Source organism: Lampetra fluviatilis, chromosome 8 (assembly GCF_964198595.1).
Source record: "Lampetra fluviatilis chromosome 8, kcLamFluv1.1, whole genome shotgun sequence".
Classification (NCBI taxonomy): Eukaryota; Metazoa; Chordata; class Hyperoartia; order Petromyzontiformes; family Petromyzontidae; genus Lampetra; species Lampetra fluviatilis.
Genome location: NC_136282.1, coordinates 9,299,893 through 9,321,697, shown reverse-complemented (window position 1 = coordinate 9,321,697; position 21,805 = coordinate 9,299,893). Strand labels below are relative to the sequence as shown.

The 21,805-nt window shown below is 49.6% G+C and overlaps 1 protein-coding gene across 2 annotated transcripts in view; it reads right to left on the bottom strand.

The window, feature by feature from the left end:
- Window positions 1–368: 368 nt before the first annotated feature.
- The window catches only part of LOC144933840 (dual specificity protein phosphatase 8-like), a 42,160-nt gene continuing 20,723 nt past the window's right edge, over window positions 369–21,805 (bottom strand). For both annotated transcript variants that reach the window (XM_078859039.1, XM_078859040.1), the window contains exons 2-5: window positions 10,598–10,770; window positions 6,976–7,135; window positions 6,069–6,192; window positions 369–3,823 (exon numbers count right to left, since the gene is read on the bottom strand). In XM_078859039.1, coding sequence (XP_078715165.1) covers window positions 2,752–3,823; window positions 6,069–6,192; window positions 6,976–7,135; window positions 10,598–10,770 — 1,529 coding nt within the window. In that variant the 3' untranslated portion in view covers window positions 369–2,751. The remainder of the gene's footprint in view (window positions 3,824–6,068; window positions 6,193–6,975; window positions 7,136–10,597; window positions 10,771–21,805) is intronic.

The following is a 21,805-nucleotide window of genomic DNA, read 5'->3' as shown; positions in this document are numbered from 1 at the left end:
TTCTGGCCAGTGCAGGGTGGTGTAGGGGAGATCCAAAACTAGTTTAGCTATCAATCACAACGGATGTAATCCGTCACTGCCGAATGAAGTACTCACCAAGCGGTCTACACCTCTCACGATCTTGCATCGCCAAAGCTCCCGCACACGAGCAGATTTCATCGTTACATACCTGCAGTGGATGCATTCCTTCCATAAGGCCCGTACCCAGTAATAAATAAAGTGATGTACCTATGAGGCCTTCCGATTGGGCACGCAGGGCTAGAATGGGCAGGCGGGTGCGACTCGGGCTGGGGTTCACGGTGTCGATCGAGCCATGCCGTTTGTGCGTCACTGGAAAGAGGAGAGAGAATCGATCGCGGTGGTTCGGTTTGTAGAGAACTTTGTTTATTCTTAGTTCATTTTCAACGTGTAGCGGATCTCGTAAAAAGGAGAAAAAAAGACAATTCCACTCTTAAATAAATATCAGTCAAACCACAGTCAAACAAGTCCATTGCCATTCATAATTACACAGCCCAGATGGCTTAAAAGTAAGTCAAGACGGTCCATTGCCCAGCGGGAGCTTAATTAATATGCATCTGACGCACGCGATATCGATTTGATTTGCGTCTTGTGTATCTGCATGCAGTTTCACACATTCCCAAAGGCTCCACAAAAACGTAACCAGCGTGGAACAACTGCAGTTGTGTTTTCTAGTTAATGCAACATTGTAAGAGCCAACTACACTCAAGCCTTGTGCACCTTCCTGTAAGATGGGGGACGCGTGGCATGTCTTGTCCACTTTCCACACTTGCTACAGGACTTCTCCGTAGCCATTTTTACACCTTTGTACATCGCCTCCACGTGGCATCACTGCCTCAGACACAGGCCTGTGCTCATCGTTATTTAAGACTTTTCATAAAGAGTGCAAAGCCCTGCACGTGTTTGCTCACTCGTGTCTCAGAAAAGCAAGGGTGAGTTACTTTGTGTGTGCGCGGCATTTCTTGTAGGATTTGGTCACTTTTTGTTTTCGATTCGTGAGGTTTTTTTTATTGACGTTTATGTTTAATGCGTAGAACAAGTACGGTTTAGCTTTTTAACATTTTTAGATTTTTGTTGTTGTTGTTAAAGCAATAACATCTGACTTACGTTTTTGTTTTATTTTTTGTCCAGAAGGCATTCCATTTCTGGTACGAGGAGTTTAAATTACAGGGAACGGATACGGCCACTTTGCCTCTGGTAGGAAATACGACATGCTTGAAAAAAGCCCAGCATGAATACATTTCCTTTAAATAGAAGCGAGCGTCATCTCGTCGCTGCTGCTGCGTCGCCGTCCCTCCACTCGCGGCGGCGTTCGCGAGCTGCCCGTGGCCCCGCACCGAGGCACGGGGCACTGCGCTCAAAAAAACCCACCGTGTGATTGCACAATTAACAAGCATTAATAATAGTTGTTATAAATAAACAGCAAATCAGCATTAAGGATTAAATTTTATATACTGTACTGTACTAAGCAAGCTTAGTAGTTTTAAATATCGACAGCAAAAAATATATATATACCGAGCACAAGCCAGCTTCATCTCAGCACTTTCTTGATCCTATGAGTTGCCGATTACAAAGCTGCTGTGTCACATCACTACCATGTAGCTCTACACTCATTGTGCTCTTCCATATCGATATAAATGACATTAGTACGCAACTGAAATCTTTTATAACTGGAGTTTTATCAGAACAGCCTTTCAGCCACGAGCTGAATGGACCGATCGTGTTTGTAGCCGACTATAGATAGGGAGAATAACACTACAAGCTGACCAAGTATTCATCCCCCCTTGTCACGCATGACCCATGCGACGACCTCTTTACATTTCGATGCTGTACGTTAAGCAATGCACAATAAATAAGATGGGTACACCCTCGTCCACTACACTAGCTATTTCAGGCAATTAATTTTTTATTTAAGTCTTTATTCTTTCCTGCTTTGATTCAGCATCTTTTTCACAACAACATGCGAGATTAAAACCTGAGCCTGATGAAATCATCCGTGTGTTGAACCAATAGCTCACAAAGTCGAAACCCTTTATGGACCCTGAGGTATGTCAACACAAGAACTCCTGGAGAGAGCAGTTATCATCCCTTGCTCTTTCAATTCAAGATATACACAACAATATGTACAATTTTGGGCATTTGCGTGTCATAAATTAAGCAGAACCATCAAATAATTTATGGCGTGGTTTGGAAGGGGAAAGGGGGTATTTTCTTAGTTTGAATTGTGACTCAAGGCGGTCAGCCATGTTGTTTGTTGGGTAGAAACGATGAACCAATCACTCGGCGATGCTGGTAAATCCTCGTAATTTTTAACAGGGGGGTTGAGACAAAAACCTTTTATATTTACAAAACAAAAATGGATTTTTTTATCTTCCTACTACCAGAAATTCAACATTTGCCTTTTCAGAAAGAAACAGCTTTCCGGAGGCTGCCATGTACTGCTAGTAAATGTAGTTTTTGGTAAATACACAGGCATTTAATTTATACTTAACGAACCCCCCCCCCCGCCGCCTCCCGCCAACAAAACCAAATAATGCGATTAGCGTCTCATCTTTAAATTGAACATTCAAAATTAATTTTCCTTCCAGGACTCGTGGCGCTTGGGTCGTATCTGACAGAGCGCGTGTCCGGGTTGCCGTCGTATTTATGTCTCTCCTAACGATCGCATCGCCTGCGTTCATTGTCGGCTTCGTCGCGACACTTCCACGATCTCCAAGACGGGTGTCCACGGCGTCACGACACCTCGATGATCTCCATGCTGCCCGAGAAGCTCGATCGCTTGGCGATGGCGGCGATGTTCTCACGGCTGCGACTCTCGGCCGCCAGGCCCTCCTCAAACTCCAGCTGGCAGCTGCGCCGTTTGAACGCCGCCTTCTCCGCAGCGGAGCCCAGCTCCTCGTGCCAGCTCCTGCGCGGCCCCTCCACCGCCGCCAGGCTCTCCCCGCCGCCGCCGCTGTCGCCGGCCCGTGGGCGTGCGCCCACGCGCAGCCGAACGTCCGCGTGAGTCCCGCAAATCCCTCCGCCTCCTCCGCTCCCGGCGCCGCCGCCCCCGCCGCCCTCGCCCCCGTTGAGAGGGGCCGCGTCTGGGAAGTACCACGTGGCGCCGAACGCCGGAACGGGGGTGCTCGCCGGCGGCTGCGGCTGTGCAAAGTCGGAGCGCCGGCTCCAGAACTTCTCTCCCACCATGGTCTGCGTCGAGCCCGACAGGTTGAGCCAGAGCTGCGCTTTGAGTTTCTCCCCGGGCGACCCGAGCGGATCTGCCCCGCCGTCCTCGCCGCCGCCGCCATCGGCCTTCGGGCCCGTCGTCGCGAGCGTCGTTTTTGCCGCCGTCGCGGAAGAGGCGGCGGCGGCGGCGCTCGGTCGGGCCGGCGCGGCGGCGGGGGCCTCCAGGCGGCACACCTTGGAGGACTCCTCGGTGTGCGTGGGGCTCCGCACGGAGCAGGCGGCGCCACGCGAGCGCGCGGCCGCCCGCGCGCCGTCCGACGGCCGCAGGTTGAGCGAGAGCGAGCGCTTGAGGCGGTTGCAGTCGTGGTGGCCGTGTCGCTCGGGGGAGAGGCGCAGGCGGCTGATGCACTGCTGCAGCGACTGCGTGGCGAGCGACCCCTCGGCCGCCGCGGGAGAGGTGGACGGCCGCGTCCGCTCAGACGCCGGTTCCGTCATCGGTTCCGGGATGGGGGCCTCCGAGTTCGGTTTCTTGGGGGCGGGAGGGATCCCCTTCTGCGCCCTGAGCAGCTTCTCGTACTCCAGCAGCTGCCCCAGGAAGTTGAAGTTTGGAGAAATGGACGGCCTCTTCTCCTTCACGAACCTGCGAAGAGTCACGCAGCGTCGGGAATCAATACAGGGCGCTTCAAATAAATGTCAACGCTTATATGGGACTATCGTTTTTTAATGGAGAAAGAACGGGTAATGCACTGTAACATGATGACAAATGTATGTTGATAGCTTCAAAAAGTCAAAGAGTCACCACTTGTTTGCCATCATTGTCAACGCATTGCCTGGAATCTTCTCGAGGTGGTCTCCAGAGCCCGGATGCACATTTCTTGACTACTTACATTATTTGGCAGTGTTATTGACGAATGCGTTGACATTTTAACACGATCATAGTCCTGCACTTATCCGGTTTGCTAAACGAAAGTCAATAATTGTTGGACGGACACAATGGGGCAATACAACAGCATATTATGTCTGGCAACAAACTAATTATAATGTCATGGGCATAAACCGTGGGAAATGTATAAGATCTTTAAAAATAGCCTGCAAAGTCAGGCTCAAGATAAAGATCAGCAAACGGGCATGCTAATCAAGTACAATGTTTGGAGATCTCTGTTTAAGGTGAAAAACTGGAAAACACATCAGGGTATGTATTCCTAAGGCACTTAAAAAAAGGTGGATCGAGATCGAAATTGTGAAGTATAGAGGCAAACAAGAACACCACCTATGAAGTGTCTTCGAAAGATTGAACTTGATCATGAAAATCATAATGAAGGTTTTTGGGTCAAGAAAATCAACACACCAACGCGAGACATTTTGAGCCGGTGCACATTAGCCGCTCTGACGTGCGTCGTGCATTGGGCTGTTTGGCCAAGTTCATACGTGAAGACGGCCGCTCTTTAATTTACTGCGACGGTTGGAAAAAAAACCGCGCGCGATATTGGACCGAGCCAATGACAGCGCGGCGTGCCGTCGACAAAAGTTTTGCGTCGTTCGCGGGCCATTGATCAGATATCGGGGCGTCAGTGCGTAGAGAGAAATGCCGAATTGCTTCAGCCGTGTGGAAAGTGTGAGGGGTGTTTCCACTGCTAGGTAACCCTGGCTACAACCGAAAAAAAAACACACACACCCGGCCGTTTTAATGCGCCACAAGTGTGAGGATTTGCTCACGGCCGCTGTGCCGTGTGCGGCCGTGAGCATCGAGTGGCGGGCCGGGTGTGAACAGTGACTGTCGCTTGTAAGGCGCGGGGAATTTTTTTTTTTTAAGGAGCAAAGCTGCACGAGTTGTTCCTTGTGGAGGAGGTCCGCACGGGAAAGTGCAAACGATTCCGAAAATAAACCTCGCACCCCGAGTGTGGATTCCCAGACGTAGCAGTTTGTCAGTTACTAATACATTTTTAAGCTAACGTAATCGTCACAGTGATCACGACTCTTGGACGGAAAAGCCCTGCTTGGTAGTTTTAGCCGATCCCTTTGAAAATCTATCTTCAGGGAGACAGAACTGACAACCTAAATTGACACTTGTGGCTGCACACGACTGCCATGCTGCACGGTTTGTCTGGCTTGAGCTCCGGGCTTTGTTAGTGAGAGAAAAAGACGACTTAGAAAGTGACATTCTTACAGTCTAGCGGCAACCCTGCAAGCGCATTTCTAAACCAGTTCGCGTCTGACAGTCACATTAACATCCTGGCACGTTGGCACTCGTTTTATGCTCATGTGAGACGTGACATCAAGTAGTAGATTGTGACAATGTCTCACTAACGTAGCTTCGTACTCGTGACGGACACCCAGTAACACAAGGCCCTTTGCACGTATCTGCAAGATAACGGCTACCTGTTTGTTCTTTCAATGCAACGTGCGTTGCCCCCACCGCCGCAGCTGACGTTGAGACACGAGATTTTGTGGGGCCTGTACCGGTCGTGGATGGGTGAGTGGGTGGCTAGATGGATGGGTGGGTGAGTGACTAGGTGGCTGGATGGTTGGGTGTGTGGGTGGGTGGTTTGGTGGGTGACTGGGTGGCTGGGTGAGTGGTTGGCTGGGTGGATGGGTGGGTGGGTGACTAGGTAGCTAGATGCGTGGGTGTGTGTGTGGGTGGGTGGTTTGGTGGGTGACTAGGTGACTAGGTGGCTGGATGGGTGGGTGGGTGACGAGGTAGCTGGATGGGTGGCTGCTTGTGTGTGGGTGGGTGGTTTGGTGGGTGCCTGGGTGGCTGGCTGGCTGGCTGGGTGTGTGGGTGACGAGGTAGCTGGATGGGTGGGTGGGTGTGTGTGTGTGTGGGTGGTTTGGTGGGTGACTGGGTGGCTGGGTGGCTGGATGTGTGGGGCGACCGGCACTCTCACCTGTAGGCCTCGTCAGAGCCCAGGCCCAGGCTCTTCATGACGTAGGCGATGGCGACGGTGGCGGAGCGCGAGATCCCGGCGAGGCAGTGAACCAGGACCCGGGAGTCCGACACCTTCACTTGCTCTGCCGGGACAAGAGCCAGCGGATCAAACCGAGTCACGAGCACGCTCGGTACTCGCATCATTCTCATTGCACAGTCACGAAGGCGCTATGTTTCACAGTCGAGTAGAGTGCGCAGTCGTTTCATGGGGGCAATGTCGCCGTGTCGGTTTTACACCAATAAGGTAATTGGCGATTGGTGACGCCGGCACACATAGCCTCAATGTCCATATTCGGGAATTTCCCTGTTGGAAACCGGCCAAATAGATCAAAGCATCGTCCACAACTTAAAGACACAAACCCAGAGCAAAAAAGAACGACTTGCAAATATGCGATCTTGTTTTTTTGCCCTGAAGGCTTCCGTTGGATACTTAACACCTCTGAAGACGAGACAAACACGTGCTGGCATGTGCTGCGTAGTCTATACGTAGGAACGATTATATCCCCCCCCCCAGGTTGTTTATTTGCTGGAGGTGGAGCAGTCACCACCATGGGGTGCCACAGTGGCGAGATGTTAACTACCTTGCCTGGTATACAGGAGTTCATGGGTTTGATTCCAATCCTGAGCCTCATGCCTGTATATTTAGAGTTTGTGTGTTTTCCCTGTGGTCGTGTGAATTTTTCTCCGGGTCCTCCACTGTTTTTCTCCCTCCACATTTAGAATCAGCATGCCTTTTAGAGTATTTGGCCACTATACATTTCTACGTCATAAGCCACTTCGATGAGCTATCGTTTGTGGCCAGGGTCGCTTCTGAAAAATAGCTGGCAAAAAAAAAAAACAGCTTTGTAGCTTAGCTTAGGCCTTACCGATGAAGTCGACGGAGCGATCGAGCCAGGGCAGGATCTTCTCGCAGTAGCTGTCGTTGACGGGAACTCGCAGGAAGCAGCTCTCGGGAACAAAGTCTGGCCGCGGGCACGTGTTGCTGGCGTTGAGCACGTGCGTGATGCCGTTGTGACTCATCAGCCCCTGTGGCAGGCACACCACACCCGCTGTTCATTCATTCATTCGCTCGCTCGCTGGACGGCCGCCTGCTCATTTATTTATGCGTCGCACGGCCGCCAGTAATGCGTGCATATGTAATGCGTACATTGTGCGCCGTATAGTGTGCGTGTGTGTGTGTTTAATGGGAGGTTTAATAAGTAAAACAGTTTCTCTTGCTGTGATATTGCACACATACGAGCTGCAGTAACTCACACTGACCAGCGGGATGAAGTATGGTCAAATAAACTCCATGCCCCTGTACGACATTGGGGAGGTCCTCATCCAGCAGTGAAATGACAGATGGCTGTGCGTCAACATGTGCACAGTAGATTTAGTAAAGAATTAATATGTAAGTGCTGTACAAGATAATTAATTCCCACTTGTGTGTGTGTGTGTATACGTGTTCACTGTGGGTCTAACAATTCATTGATTAATATCGTTTATTTGGCTCTGAGCACGTGCATCTAATCATGTATGGGTGTAATGGGTTTACGTCACTGCCTTCACCACGATGTAAAAATAATAAATTACGTCATTAAACTGAGACCGTGAATAGTGATAATTCGTTGAATCGTTAAGTTTGGGGGGCGGTCAATTTACATCCCTTATTGGTCACCGAATAATCATTTGTGTTGTATAACAATACAAAAAAATACCCTTTATCCACAAAAGCCTGACTGAGTTTTCAAGACTCTTTTCCAAGAGGTCCCTGCATTGGGATAATTGCCCAATTCTACGTTTCCACGTTAGAGTGCGTCGCTCGAGGGCAGAAACCAAACGGAGGGAAACCCCTTTGAATAAACTCCACGTGTACGAGGAGATAACACTCAGCGCCTCGCACAGATAGATTCAAGAATCCAATGTTCAGCTCTTTGTCAATCCACCGCGAGACAAGGGAGGCCTCTCCGCGCCACGTCGGTCTAGGAGGTTGTTCGACCGTACTTCACCACCATGGTGTGCACTTGTGAAGGGGTGTTCCAGAATCAGGTTCAGATATTGCAAGTCACCGTGGGGGGGGGGGGGTAATCGAACTCAGGTCGCTAGGTTCACAGCGCAGTGTGCCAACTGCAGTGACATCGCTGCACATCAAGAGCACCCACGCCCACAGATGGGTATTGTTGCGAATGGCTCAATGCTGCAGTCATGGTGATGTCATGTGCACAGATAGGCTGACTGCCTGCTGCACGCATTGGCGCCCTTGTACGGGATGTGAACACTCAGCCCCTGAGCAATGCAGTTCGTCGAGGTGCATTAGCCGCATCGATTGACAGGCACGTTTATGTTTATACGTATTATTTTCAAGAGCTTTGTTCGCAAGGATTATTTAGTTTGGCTTCCACGAGCTCCACTGGGCCGCATGGTGTTCCAGGTTTTGTTGACCTGCGAGTATGACCCCAACGGAGTTATGCAACCAAATCAAATGGGGGCCCTCCCTCTCGACATTCAAAACAATGTACCAATTTGCATGGCCATTGTACGAGCTCTGTGTGTTTATATGGGCACGCATGTCTATACATATGTACGCGTGCAAGTGGAGGAGGCACGGTAAAGGATGCTCCTGGGCAGTTGGAGGCAGTTGCGCTTCAACATCAAAGAAGGGCAGAGAAGCAAGGCTCAAGCCGGGCGACTAAACCGCAGCGAGTTGTAAGCGTGGGTGGTTCATATTGCCACGTGACCTGCTGCCAGCGAATCTTCGACTCGTCACGTGGCCTCTAAGTGCAACTAGCCTGGCACAAGTGCTGTGGTGATTTTACTCTCACTTAGTGGTGAATGGTGGCTGTTGTTGTACACACGTATGCTCGTGTGTATGTTTTGTGAACCTCCAGAATAAAACTGGTTTAGCTGCACTGACAGATGTTACATTTGCCACAATTCATGCCCTATCTCATATTTTGCTTAACTACCAAAAGAGAGACTTAACTACCAAACTTTCCGGCAATTTCTCTGAATGTTTGATGAACACAATTGTCACCAGTATATGTCTGACGGCTGAAATCAAATGGATAACTTCATTAATATCTGTATTCACGTGTTAAAGGCTGCGTACGAGTGAGTTTTTTGTGCTACCCGGCCCATATAGTGTTTGCAGGCAGCAATAGGCTGGTCTGCGTGGGTGGCGCTACGCCTAATCTAACGTGGAATTACGTGAAATTACATCATGCGGCTGACTAGCGTCTGTTTGTCTTGTTGCGGCATTGTTGGCGGGACCCCCGTATTGTGTTGCAAGGGAATTGTGCAGCGCTGAATTGTCACACTGTGTCACCCAAAGAGGGTAATGCTGATCTCATCGGAGAATTTGTTTCTGTTATTTCCTGCTCACATTCATTATGCTAGCCGTTGAATGTCTTCCCATCTGGCTTACCGAGTGGCACTCACGATTGTGGATGCGTGCGTGCGTGCTCGTGCGCGCGTGAGCCTGCGCCTGTAAGCACGCACTCGCAGTACGTGTGCGGCGGTGCCATGCGCCGTGTGCCTGCGCGTTTGTTTCCCGTATTGCTGGCCGCCCATTGTGTTTCCAGCTCCCGGCTTTGTTCAGGGATGTACATTGTGGGCGCAGGCGCCTGGCAAATTAGTTTTCTTTGGCCAGAGCGCACTTAGTGCGACGCTTACAGTAGCTGGGTAGTAGGCTCCTAACGATGCCGCATTTCGTTGGATGAAATCAAATCCTACGCTTGCGACACATGTGCATCGAGGAGTAATCAAGTGTGTGTTTGTATGTTGTGCTTCAGTGGATGACGCAAAGCCCCGAGTCAATAGATGCTGCAATCACCGCGAGGTTATCTTTATGTGCCCACTGGGAAGCCTGGCGTTCAGTACGCTCGCTACCGAGCCACTTTGCACACGGTTGAGAGTTCAATTCCCCACCACTGATCATTGATGACTGTGCAGAATTACGCACACTTAAAGTGTCCTTCGGAGTAGATGTGTCGTGAACCTGTGGAATGAACCTGCCCCGGGCCTCCGCCTGGTGTGATACTGTGAACTCTGCGAAGACGGTTCGGCTGGGCGTGATCACCCTCTCGTGCGTCTCCTCGCCAACCTTAACAGGTGCTCGCTAATAATGGCACCCTGCTATGAACTTCTTTCGCACCGTACGTAGCCAACCACACTAACATGGAGGTGCGGGGGAAGGACAACAAACTAAACACAAAAAATTGTTCTAAAGAAATTAGTTGTCAATCGAGATTTAGAAGTGCATAGCTCCAGTGGCTTCCTAATATCAGAAGAAAGAGCATTCCAGATGGCCGCAGAATCACATCTGAAAGCGCGTGATGCGGTCACTGTCTTTGTTTGATGGCTAGCCAAAAGTCACTGCTGCGAGGATGACCGAGGTTCACGTGATGGACACGGTCGGATCTTGCAGTAACCGTCACGACGCGTGCCAAACCCCTCGCGACACGTGCCAGCGAATGTGGTTGCTGCTGCTTCCGCCGCCGCTGTCCTCACCTTGTCGAGCACGTCGGCCTGCGATCCCAGGTAGAGGTGCGGGAGGATGCACGTGGGGCCTGGGTCGGCTGCGGGCAGGCACGGCTGGGAGATGGAGCCAGGCAGCATGCCTCCCCCGCCCGGCCTGCCCTCGCACAGCCCCGGGCAGCACGGGGGCAGCAGAGAGAAGCCTCCTGCGAGAGAGCAGCGCGCACAGCACACGGCTCTGGGAGTGAGTGCGCGCGCTCAATACACGCGTTAGCGCACAACGCTGCAAATACGGCGACCAGAGTTCGATTCTCATCCACGGCTATCATCATTGGCGAGTGATGACAGAAATTTCAGAGGGGTCTCCCCTAGGTTGACCCAGCCTTTAATAAGTAGCTGGTGCATAGTGGAAACATGAGCACCGAGGAGACAGGCGGCCGGGTGTGTTGCTGACCACACAACCCGCTCGTCCGCCTTAATTGGTGCTCGACATCAGAGGCAACTTGCCCCAATGGTTTTTAAAGGTTACACGGTGGATCTGTGCCTTTGTTACCTTGTGTGTGTGTGCGCGCGCGCACGTGTTCGACACAGTACACCTCCGATTAGCATGGTTCGTTACGTACGGTGCAAAAGAAGTTAACATACATACAGTGTGGTGGTGCAGGGGTTAACGATGTTGAGCTATGAACCTGGTGACCCTGATCCAATTCCTGGAGCTTTGCGCGACATCAGAAGCAAATTAACCTGTCCGGAGCCTCGCAAAGGCCAACTCCGCCTTAAACGAGGCCACATTTTCTGAGAGCCACTTGGCCTAAATATCGAGATATCTCCTCACTCCTCGTGACATTTTAGTTGAAAGAAACCCTGTTATTATTTTTTAATTACCTGTTACTCATTTGTAAGTTCACAGACTCCAGGGGCTTTATACTTTCAAGGTGTACCTATGTGTTGCATCAGCACCAACGCTCACGTGCCTTCCTTGCGTCTACGTAGCTAACTGCAGTGTCCAAACGCACACACTCAGTCTCTCGCGGTGTGTGTGCGGTGCACACGTGCCGCAACACAGTACCCGCGGCGCGAGTCTCCTTCTACACGTACGGGCCTCTTTGTCAATCCACGGATGGATGAGGGCCTGCCCACGCTATTCGGAGTCGTGGGGGGGGGGGGTTATTTAACCATCCTTCACCACGCTGGTCAGTGCAGGTTGGCGAATGCCGAGGGGGGGAAGGGGGGAACGTGGAAGTACACTACAACGATGCGTTATTTTTCAACACTGCCCACCACGACGTTTTTCAGGAGCCCGACAGAAACCCGGTTCATGGACGGTGGTCACCCACCTATGAAGCACTCTCCAGGCACAGACCTGCTTGGCTTCTGGGATCTGATGAGGTCAGCTGTAATCCGGGTGATTTGGTCACATACCTCTGTGTCTAGATGCCAATGTGTCTATGTATATTTGGTGAACGTCTTTTGCGCCGTACGTAGCCAACTGTGCTAATCAGAGGTGCGCACATTGAGAAAGTGAAATGCTGTTGCGTAGGTTGCCAAAAGACTGTTGTCATTTTTTCCCACCTCTCGCTCGGACCGACTTCAAGGTTGCAATGGCAACAGCAGCAACAGCAGCAGCGGTGCCTGCGGCAGGCTGCACTCGCTCGGTTGCAAACACATCGGTAACTTGACCACATTTAACCCTTGATCTCGCTGCTATATTTAGAGCCGATTGTTCAAGCGGGTTTGTTTTCCACTGGGCCCTTCTTTCTCGTGACATCATCGGCGCTCTTGTAAACGCACAGCGGGGTGGTGGCGATGGCGTGCGAGCCAAGGTGGGGGGGGGGGTTAGGAGGAAGCTCTCGACGGCCTCCGGACTGCAGTAGGGGCCGCCATCGACCAAAGCGCGGCTCTACGACGACGCGCTCCGATTCACATCGTCAGCCGCGCTCATGGGAGCCAAGAACCGACGGGGCCGAGACCCACGATGCGGACGGCGGCGTTGCGGATTTACTCGCGAGCGCGATGATCTGACGCCGCTGCATCTGGGGGCAAAGGTTGACGGGCGAGAAACGGTGTGAACTTAGGCGCGGAGCGTGTAAGCGACGACGCAAATGAGTTTGGTAAAACAACAACAACGACAATAAAACACGCACGAGGCAAAGCGGCGGGGGGGGGGGCTGTGAATCGTCACAGGATCAGATCGTCACGTGGTTCAAACACGAGAGTGGCGCTGAAGTGAGTCAAGTGTGAGTGAGGTGCGGCTGAATTATCACGCATTGCAGCAAGTTTACAACAACACAAGTTAAGCAGCCTTTAGTGGGTGTATTCGAATCGAAATGCGTGAGCATGAATTAATTAATCATCAGCATTCATGGTCAATCCACTGCTTGATGAAAGCCTTCCCCAAGCTGCAATCACCTGACACCATCCTGCGATTTAATAATCTACCGAGCAGCGGCACGTGAACTGATTTCATGGCTCCATATCCCCTGTTGTCGTACTTTCGGAAGCGTTCCATTCCTCGGCCGATTAAGTAATTTTCCGGTACAGAATTGCTTCTATTCAACGGACACTACATATGTATCTTCAATTAAAAGATCAGCAAAGAGGAGTGGGACAAAATCCCTCCTGAGATGTGTGCAAACCTGGTGGCCAACTAAAAGAAACGTCTGACCTCTGTGATTGCCAACAAGGGTTTTGCCACCAAGTACTAAGTCATGTTTTGCAGAGGGGTCAAATACTTATTTCCCTCATTAAAATGCAAATCAATTTATAACATTTTTGACATGCGTTTTTCTGGATTTGTGTTGTTGTTATTCTGTCTCTCACTGTTCAAATAAACCTACCATTAAAATTATAGACTGATCATTTCTGTGTCAGTGGGCAAACGTACAAAATCAGCAGGGGATCAAATACTTTTTTCCCTCACTGTATGTATCTTCAATTAAAACGTCACTCACGGCATTATAAATGCATTTATTCGACGAAACATTCTCGTTCTCTTCTCGGGAATACGTTTTATTGTTTCTCGAAAGGGTGATAGAAATGTTTGAGCCGTCCCATCAATTTCCACCAACCGACTTTTAGGTAAATAAACAAGGGTAATTCAAATAGTGTGTGTGTCTTTCAGCGGAGGAACTCGGTGACTCTGAACAAAAAAAACAGATTTGCAAAATGCCAACGACTAAGGGAATGATGATCGCAAAGTGGCAAGGGAAGAAGACGTCATTTTCCTGGGGTCATTCTGCACGCTGACTGCAAACAGCTCCCCCATCGTCTGACAAACACCAATGCAATTTCCGCGCCCAGCATGAAGTCACCTGTCATTGCAATGAAAGATGAAAACGAGAATAAAACTGGAAAGAAAAAAGAACCATGCACTGTTAGCACAACGCTTTCCCGGTCAACAAATGCGCTTTTTTTTAGTGTGCGTTGTTGTCAAAAGAATTTCGTTTGCGCAAGAACTTACCCCACGAGGTCTTAAAGCATCTGAGTCACCACGGTTTATTATTTCACCATGACTCATAAAAACCCGATAAGCGCTTGTTTGCCTAAAGGTTACCAGCCAATCAAAACGGTCGGTTATCACTGGGCTCTTTCATTCCCCCAAACCCCCACCCCCCCCGGAATCGGTGCAGTCTTCACGTGCACGGGTGTTAAGCAGCGCGCATTTGGATGGATTTTGAATAAAAATTTGACTTAAGAATGTCGTGACTGCAGGAATTCATATTCTCTGGGTTCTTTCGGTCAAGTCACGGGGATAGAAAAGAATCAAATAAAAATAATAGAAAATAAATAAAAAGCAAAAAACTCACGACGTTTCGATCGCTGCACCAGCGGTTGTCATAATATTGTTTTTCTCTCCGCCTGATTACGACCGCTTGTGTTGCGATCGAAACGTCGTGAGTTTCTTGCTTTTCATTTATTTTCTATTATTTTTATTTCATTATTTTCTATCTCCGTGACCTCACCGAAAGAACCAAAGAATATCGATTTTGATTGTTAATTTTTAATAACCCCACCACCACCCCATCCCATCGCATGGCACCACCGCGGTCCGAAATCCGGCGCGCTAATGATGATGATGATGCACGCCGGCGACTATAAATACACGCGCATGGGGACGGCGTGTGGGTGGATCACGTCAGTTGTTATTTACGGACGCAGCGCTGCGTCGTGTTTTCGCAACACGCGGCCGGGCAGCGAGTCGCGTCTCTCGATCGCCACGGAGAGATGTTGTTAAACTGGTCAACTGGGTCCTCCCCGCCCCCCTCCTCACCCTCCTCACCCCCTTCACTGTCGCGCGCACAGGGTGGCACGCGGACACGGGCGGTCCGTCGCCCGTCGCATGGCCCCCGGTAAGGAGGAGGAGGAGGGGATCGCGAGCAGCAGCGCAACGACAAACGCCGCGGCCTCGATCCGTTTCCACTTTCTTATCGATAGGCGAGATTGGATGTCGCGAGCGTTGTCGGCAAATTTAGATCGTTTCCGCTGAACGAAATGTATCATGAAGTAAACATCGTGTCCATGTTGGGTGGGAGACATGCAATGGGCTTTTGAAATGTGCAATGTTGTTTGAGCTGCAATCTCTCCCAATTGTTTTAGTGGCGGAGGGAGCGGTGGCGCAGTGGTTAGCGCTATCAACCCATGCAGCCACCTTGAGTTTGATTCCCGGCCCACAGCTGACATCCATGGCGAGTGAAATTTTAATCCCTTCTGGGGCCCCAACCCCCCTCTACACCGACCCGCACTGACCAGCGTCCTGAGGCATGGTCAAACGTCCCCCATTGGGATACGCAGCCGTGGATTGGTAAAGATGATCGTAAAAATGCAAAATAGTTTTTAAAATCATGTAAAACTATTTTAGTGGGGTATCTACGCATGGATCAGTCCCTGTTGAAAGTGCACGGTCTCAGCTGCAGGACCAAGTTTACACGCGGCGGTGACATTGAGATGCGCGGCGCGGTGTGTCTGTGGTATTTCGCTGGAAGCAGTCGATGACAGACTTTGCCGCGGCACTATAATTGCCGCTGACACGCTCGGAATAAAAGCATGGGGTGGAGAAGGTCACTCTTAAGAATCGAATAAAGCGAAGAAGAAAACATGCCAAGCACTTGAGAAATTGGACAAATGTCCCGATGCCAGTGCAGGGCACTCCAGTCTTGGGGACTCGTTGAGACGTAACACATCCCTTGCAGGGTTGTGTGGGAAGGGGTACGTATGGTTTCTAACATATAACACTGTGTAGTTTCCTCTTTGAATTGAATCCACACCTTAGAAAGCATTCAGAGTGCAGCGTAGAGAACATTCCAGCAGTTTAAATAACTAGCGAAAGGTTTTTTTGTTAAGTAAAAGTATTTTTCAATCAATGTCCCACTTCTTCTTTAAGCCAGGGAGGGAATGGCCGTGCTGGAATTGTCATTTTTCTTTGTTGCTGTCGTACGATTGACGGCATATATTTCAGGCACATATCTAAGCACTCGCGCAATAGCTGGCTGCGTCGAGATTTTTGTTGTTGTTGTTGTTGTTAAATGTCCTTCACTGCACAAGAGGAATGAATGGCAGCAAAGTGGATACCCACAGGCACTCTCGCACTCTGGGCAGACAAGAGAAAAAAAGACTAAGTCCGCAGTTTGGGCCTTGTAGAGCGGACGTCACTCTGCTGACGTAAGCTCTCCGCCTCTCGTGTCAGCTCTCCGGCGTGACCTTGGTACCACGGTTTGGCAGCTTACTGCCGAGCAGCTCCGTCGCTGCTGCCAGAGTGACGAGGGTTAAACATTAACGAATTCCACACTCCCTCTCCAAGCTCGCTCTGTGCGCAGCTTCTGCTGGTGGACAAACTTGGGTTGTGGAAAATGAACAAAAAAACCGCCACCCATGCTGATGACGTATGAGAGAAAAAGTTTCATTTGCAGCGTAGCATCACCGATTCCCCAATTCTCCGTGTGCATGGAAACAAGTTGGTTATCTATTACTTGTAATTGACATCAGGGGGTAAAGGTGCAGCCCTGCAATTGCTTGCTTATGCCACTGCTGGCGCAAGGGACTCCCTTAAGCAGTGTATCTATACGTGAGGGTGAGATTTGAGAAACTTTACCCATTGTTTCACCTGCCACGCCTGGAGATTGAACCCGTGAACCTCAAGTCCTAGAGTGCTAACCGTGGCACCGCGGCAGTATCGCCAACTAAATACAACGAGTTACTGCTACGTGCAACGTCATTGCAATAATATCTTAAGACTCTGAGAGTATGGAATGTGGCTTTCAAGGGCCTTTTGTTCACGTCCCTGAAATCATTTGCGTCAACATCCACTCCACGACATGACATAGCAGTGTGCGATGTACGAGTGCCCCAACTCCGATTAGCATGGTTGGCTACGTACGGTGCGAAAGAAGTTCAACATATGTACGTACAACTCAGAAGCAGCATTATATTTTCCTTGCTTTGGCATTTCATCGTCGTGGGTGGTATTTCTTGTTGTTGTTACCAAGTAGAGCATTTGCTGCAGTGTATAAGGGCTTTATTGGCCATGTCTAATGGGTTTAAAGAGCCAAACTAAGGCACACTGACCCAACATTTGCAGTGTTCACATGGGGGCCCTCTGAATATGCCACTGGCTGGGGTTCAGTCCCCTTGCGTAACAATCGTCGGGTGAATAATAATGATCTTGACACCGCTGTGGGACTTTCAAGGCTTGAAACGGGCCTGGCGAGCACACGCACATCTATCACGAATTATACACAAGAGCAAGAGAACAACAGGAATCCCAGCATGCATTGCATGTCAAGATGACTTTACCAATCTCGGGCATGCATAACTTCTGCACAGAGCCTTGGAATGGCCACCAGCCTAAAATAATCATGATCGTGGCATTTTTTAAAGTTCTGTAGCAGGACAACAAGGCAATTTTAGACCAGTTTCATCAATATTTGGACTCATCAGTACGGTGCAGCCACCATTGCCTCCTGCTGCCGAGGGATTTGTGCTAATGAGCCCTCCATCTTTCTGCGCTGTGGGGAAAAAAAGACTTGGCGTAGCCGAAGGGCAACAAAACACCAAGCTCAAGCACTTTTTTCTCACTGCAGAGGCAGTTTAGCAGCCAGAATAAACACGTGCGGCCCAGGAACAAATTATAATAAATCAACAAAAAAGGTATCTTGAGTTGCAAAACATAACAGGAATCTCAGAATTTCGTTGTGTTACAACTTTATGTAAATATTCAAGGACAACGATCCCCTGAATAGCCGTACAGGCCACTGGGGAAAAGTGCTGTTGGCGAACACCTCCTAATTACGACGCACGCGGAACGGCGGTGTTGGCCGGCACCACGCCCAGCCGTCTTTGTGCTGATGTTTATGCACCGCACTCGGCATTGATTTAAGCCCGAGTCAACTTAGGGGAGGCCTTAGACCAGTGCTCTTCATTGCAAGGCCCGCGGGCCAGTGATGCCCTTTAGTCAGGCCCCTTTACGTGGGGCCCACGACAATACACGAATGTGAAAACACCCCATCGTGCTGTCAAAACTCCAATGATTTATCGGCAAAAGTGGCCCCCTCTGAAAATGTATGAAGAACAGTGCCCCAGAGCGTTAAACATATCACTCGACAGTGACGATGGCCGTTGCCAGGAATTGAACTCGGGTCGCCGAGTTCGAGCCGAAGATATATATGAATACATAGCCACGGAACTTCCTTGCACACACTCATTAAACAGCTGCTAAATCACACCTCTTCAGAGGGCACTTTAATCGGCACGGGGCTGCAGTATTTTACCGCCCGAGCACTCGCTTACTGATGGGGGGTCTTGATGGTGAATAAACAGCACACTGCCCAGAGTCACTGCGCATGATGTCATACGCGTGACCTCACTTCTTCTTGAGAAAACAGATGGCGTAACGCATTTAAAATTAAACCGTAGCACATGCAACTAAACCTCACCGAGAGCAGCTTTCGGTTGGGGGCTCAATGCTCTCAGGGCCCAGGGGTAGGGGAGTGGGGGGCACGAGGTTGTACAAGTATGGGCAGGGTGGGAGGGTGCACATTTAGATCGGGAGGATCCCACTCTTAGTTCTTATTCGAGACCTCGTGTAGGTCAATATAATAGTCTGGGAGCAGCTGTGGTATGGTGTGGTGGCAACTGAACCAGTCAAACACCCTCCGTGACCAACACAACACGGACGGGGGCCTTCATCCAGCAGTGGATATTGCAGACTTGTAAACTAAGTCTAGTTTATAAAGGTTCCATTGTAGCCGTTTTATTCCCGGTTAATAAATGCGTCGGACGAATATCGCAAAGGCACACAACACACACACACACCTCTCAGATAAAATCCTTCTGAAATTACCCAACAACTGCTTAATACAATGTTGGAACGCGTTAATTGGACTGCGCGCATTGATGTCATAATTGACGTGGGGGGAGGGGGGGCGGGGCTAGCGAAGAGGAGATTCTAACGACGGTGCCACGTGTGAGGAACTCGTGGGGGCCGCTTGGTCGTCTGTTCCTGGAGAGCGGAGCTCGCGTGTCAAGTCAACTTACATCACAGCACGCACGGAATCGTGTTGAACTTCTTTAGAGGGCAACACGCCGCCGACGATGGGATTCTGCAAGTGGGACGTTACTACGTTAGTCATATAGCCCCCCCCCCCACAATCTGTGTATTCATCTTCTTGGTTCTTTCGGTAAAGTCACGTAGAAGGAAAATAATAAAATAATAAAATAAACATAATAAAATAATTCTCACGTCTCGGCCACAACGCAAGCAGCCGTCTTTAAATCGAAATCTGTGTATTGTTCACGTTTCTCTGTAACTTAGTTCTGCACTTTGCGCGACGGTCAAGTCGGAGGCAAAATATACCCGATTTATGTTTGCAATATTTTCAATTCGTCGTTGTGTTTTTTGTTACGTAGGTGACCCTGGTGAGTCTATCGCAAGGAGACTACCCTGGTCTCTTGAGCTCTCACCTGCTTAAACAAAATAAACTTGTAAGTTGACCCCTTAGCTGACTGCAATTTGATAGGTCCCGAATGCGTGGCTGTTTTTCCATTCTCGTAAATCCAACGCAGGCTCCGGGCGAACGTGTGCGTGGTTGCGTGCGTGTGCGCAGATTTACACGAAGTCGCAAAAAATACAATGAAAATGGCTTAATGTCCCGATGAAATGTACTCATTGATTTTATTGTTCACTGGGGTTATTTACCCATAAACCTTCAATCACACAAAGGCAGCCATTATTACACATACAGGCTGCAAGCAAATCAACTACATGAGCATTGAGCTAATAATGAAGGGTTCGTGCATGAATAAAAGAATACTGTAACTTTGTGAGAATTTTGCGAAATCAAAGGTAAAATATAAATGCAGAATATTTAAAGGCACGTGTGCCATACCCCATACGAATTTGAATTTCAGTGAACTTCAACTCAGTGCTGTACACAAACACATACAGGGCCAGGTTTTTCACATCTTGCTGAATGTTGTTTTTTTTTGTCTGGATTTTGCCAAAATCGTGCCGATGTCTCCATCACCAACAGTGAGCCGAGTCTCCGCAGCAGCGATAGATTCAGTTTCATCCGCACAATCAAAATGTCACCATGGCCCATCGCGCATAGCAAAAACTACCCCAAGATAAATACACATTACCACGTTCAATACCAACAGTCCACGGTTTGTAAGTAACAAGCTCAAGTTTTGGATGACGGCCCTTCTTCTTTGCAGCAGCAGCAGCAACAGAAAATAGCGTTGCTTTTGTTTTTTACAAAACTTCTAACGTGAAAAACCGCCTGTACTGAGATGCGTTAACGTTAACAACAACAATAATAATGTGATTAACGTTACTGCCGATAACAATTACTCGGGCTCATGTAACAAGCGGTGCGGCGATAATAAACACGTCGCGTGAGGCACGCAGGCCCACGACACAGCCAGCCTCTGAGTGAGCCTCACGCCGGCGAGTCTGCGTGAGAATGTCACCCCTGGGGAGGGAGCGCCCGGCTCTGCCAGCAAGAATCTTGAGCCCTCCTGAGTTCAAGCCACATTCCTCGCTCCTCATCACTGCTGGCAGCGAACTCGCTGTTCTCCGCAACTGTTTGCTGATTTAGTCACCGCTTGACCCCCTTCCTCCTTCCCTACCTCCCTCCCTCCCTCCCGCCCACCCGTCCCACCCCGACCAACATGCACCTCCCTCGCTCCCCTCCCTCCCTCCCTCGCTCTCCTCTCCCTCACTCGTGGCTTTGAGTTCATGCACAGGATTAATCATCATCATCAGCCTCCCCAAGCCGCCGCCTTTCACGATGCTGCGATGTAATAATCAACTTAGCACCAAGTGTTTCACTTAAAACATTCAAATCTGCCACCTCTTGTGGACGGGTAAAATTAATCAAAGTGGCGGTTGAGACGAACGATGGAGTGGAAGCCCAAGGAGGGAAGAGTTCCTAACCCGAAATCATGGTGGCCGACATGACAATTATCTAGAAATGCCTTGCTGATTCTCAAGGATTGTTTTCATGACTGTTTTGCAATGGGTTGCTTGATCAGATTTGCAGTGAGTGTTTTGTACACGGAATACAATTGAAGTGCTTGGGGAAAAAAAACAAGAAAAATGCATAGATAACCCTTAAAACGATGTACTCGCTTTACTCACATCTTGTGACCCTGCAGGCTGGGAGTCTTACGTGCATCACACGATCACACATGATGTGTGATCCACCGACCCTATCAATAAAGGTGCCAAATTATGGGTGGAACAATTCATCCCCCTGGCAATTTATTTATGAATTCGATGCTTAAATTAGTTGTTTACACTGTTGTGCATGGGCGATGAGATAGTAATGTATACAAAGCACCAATCCTTGCAAGCACAAATCGATGCATGCATCGTCAGCTTAGGAAATCGACGTGAATCAATATTAATCGATGTTCTACTACACCTGGCACGATGTGCCACTGGGTGTCAGACGTTTATTACAGTGTCGCTGTTAATTCACTGAACTCTGAAGTCACTGACGTCATAGCAACGTTTACGTAGCAAATCAGCCGGCCTGAAGAGCGAAAAGACCAAACGATAAACCAAAACTCTCTAAAGCGAGCTTTACGTAAACACAAACAAACAAAGCGGCACCACTGCCTCCCGCCCTGAAGTTGCCGCCGCATCCGTGGAGTGACATCCACACCACGTTTTCTCACCATCCACTCTGCCTGTTGCATAACTCAAGGTCCCCCACGGGACCGGCCGAGTGCCAGTGGCCCTCA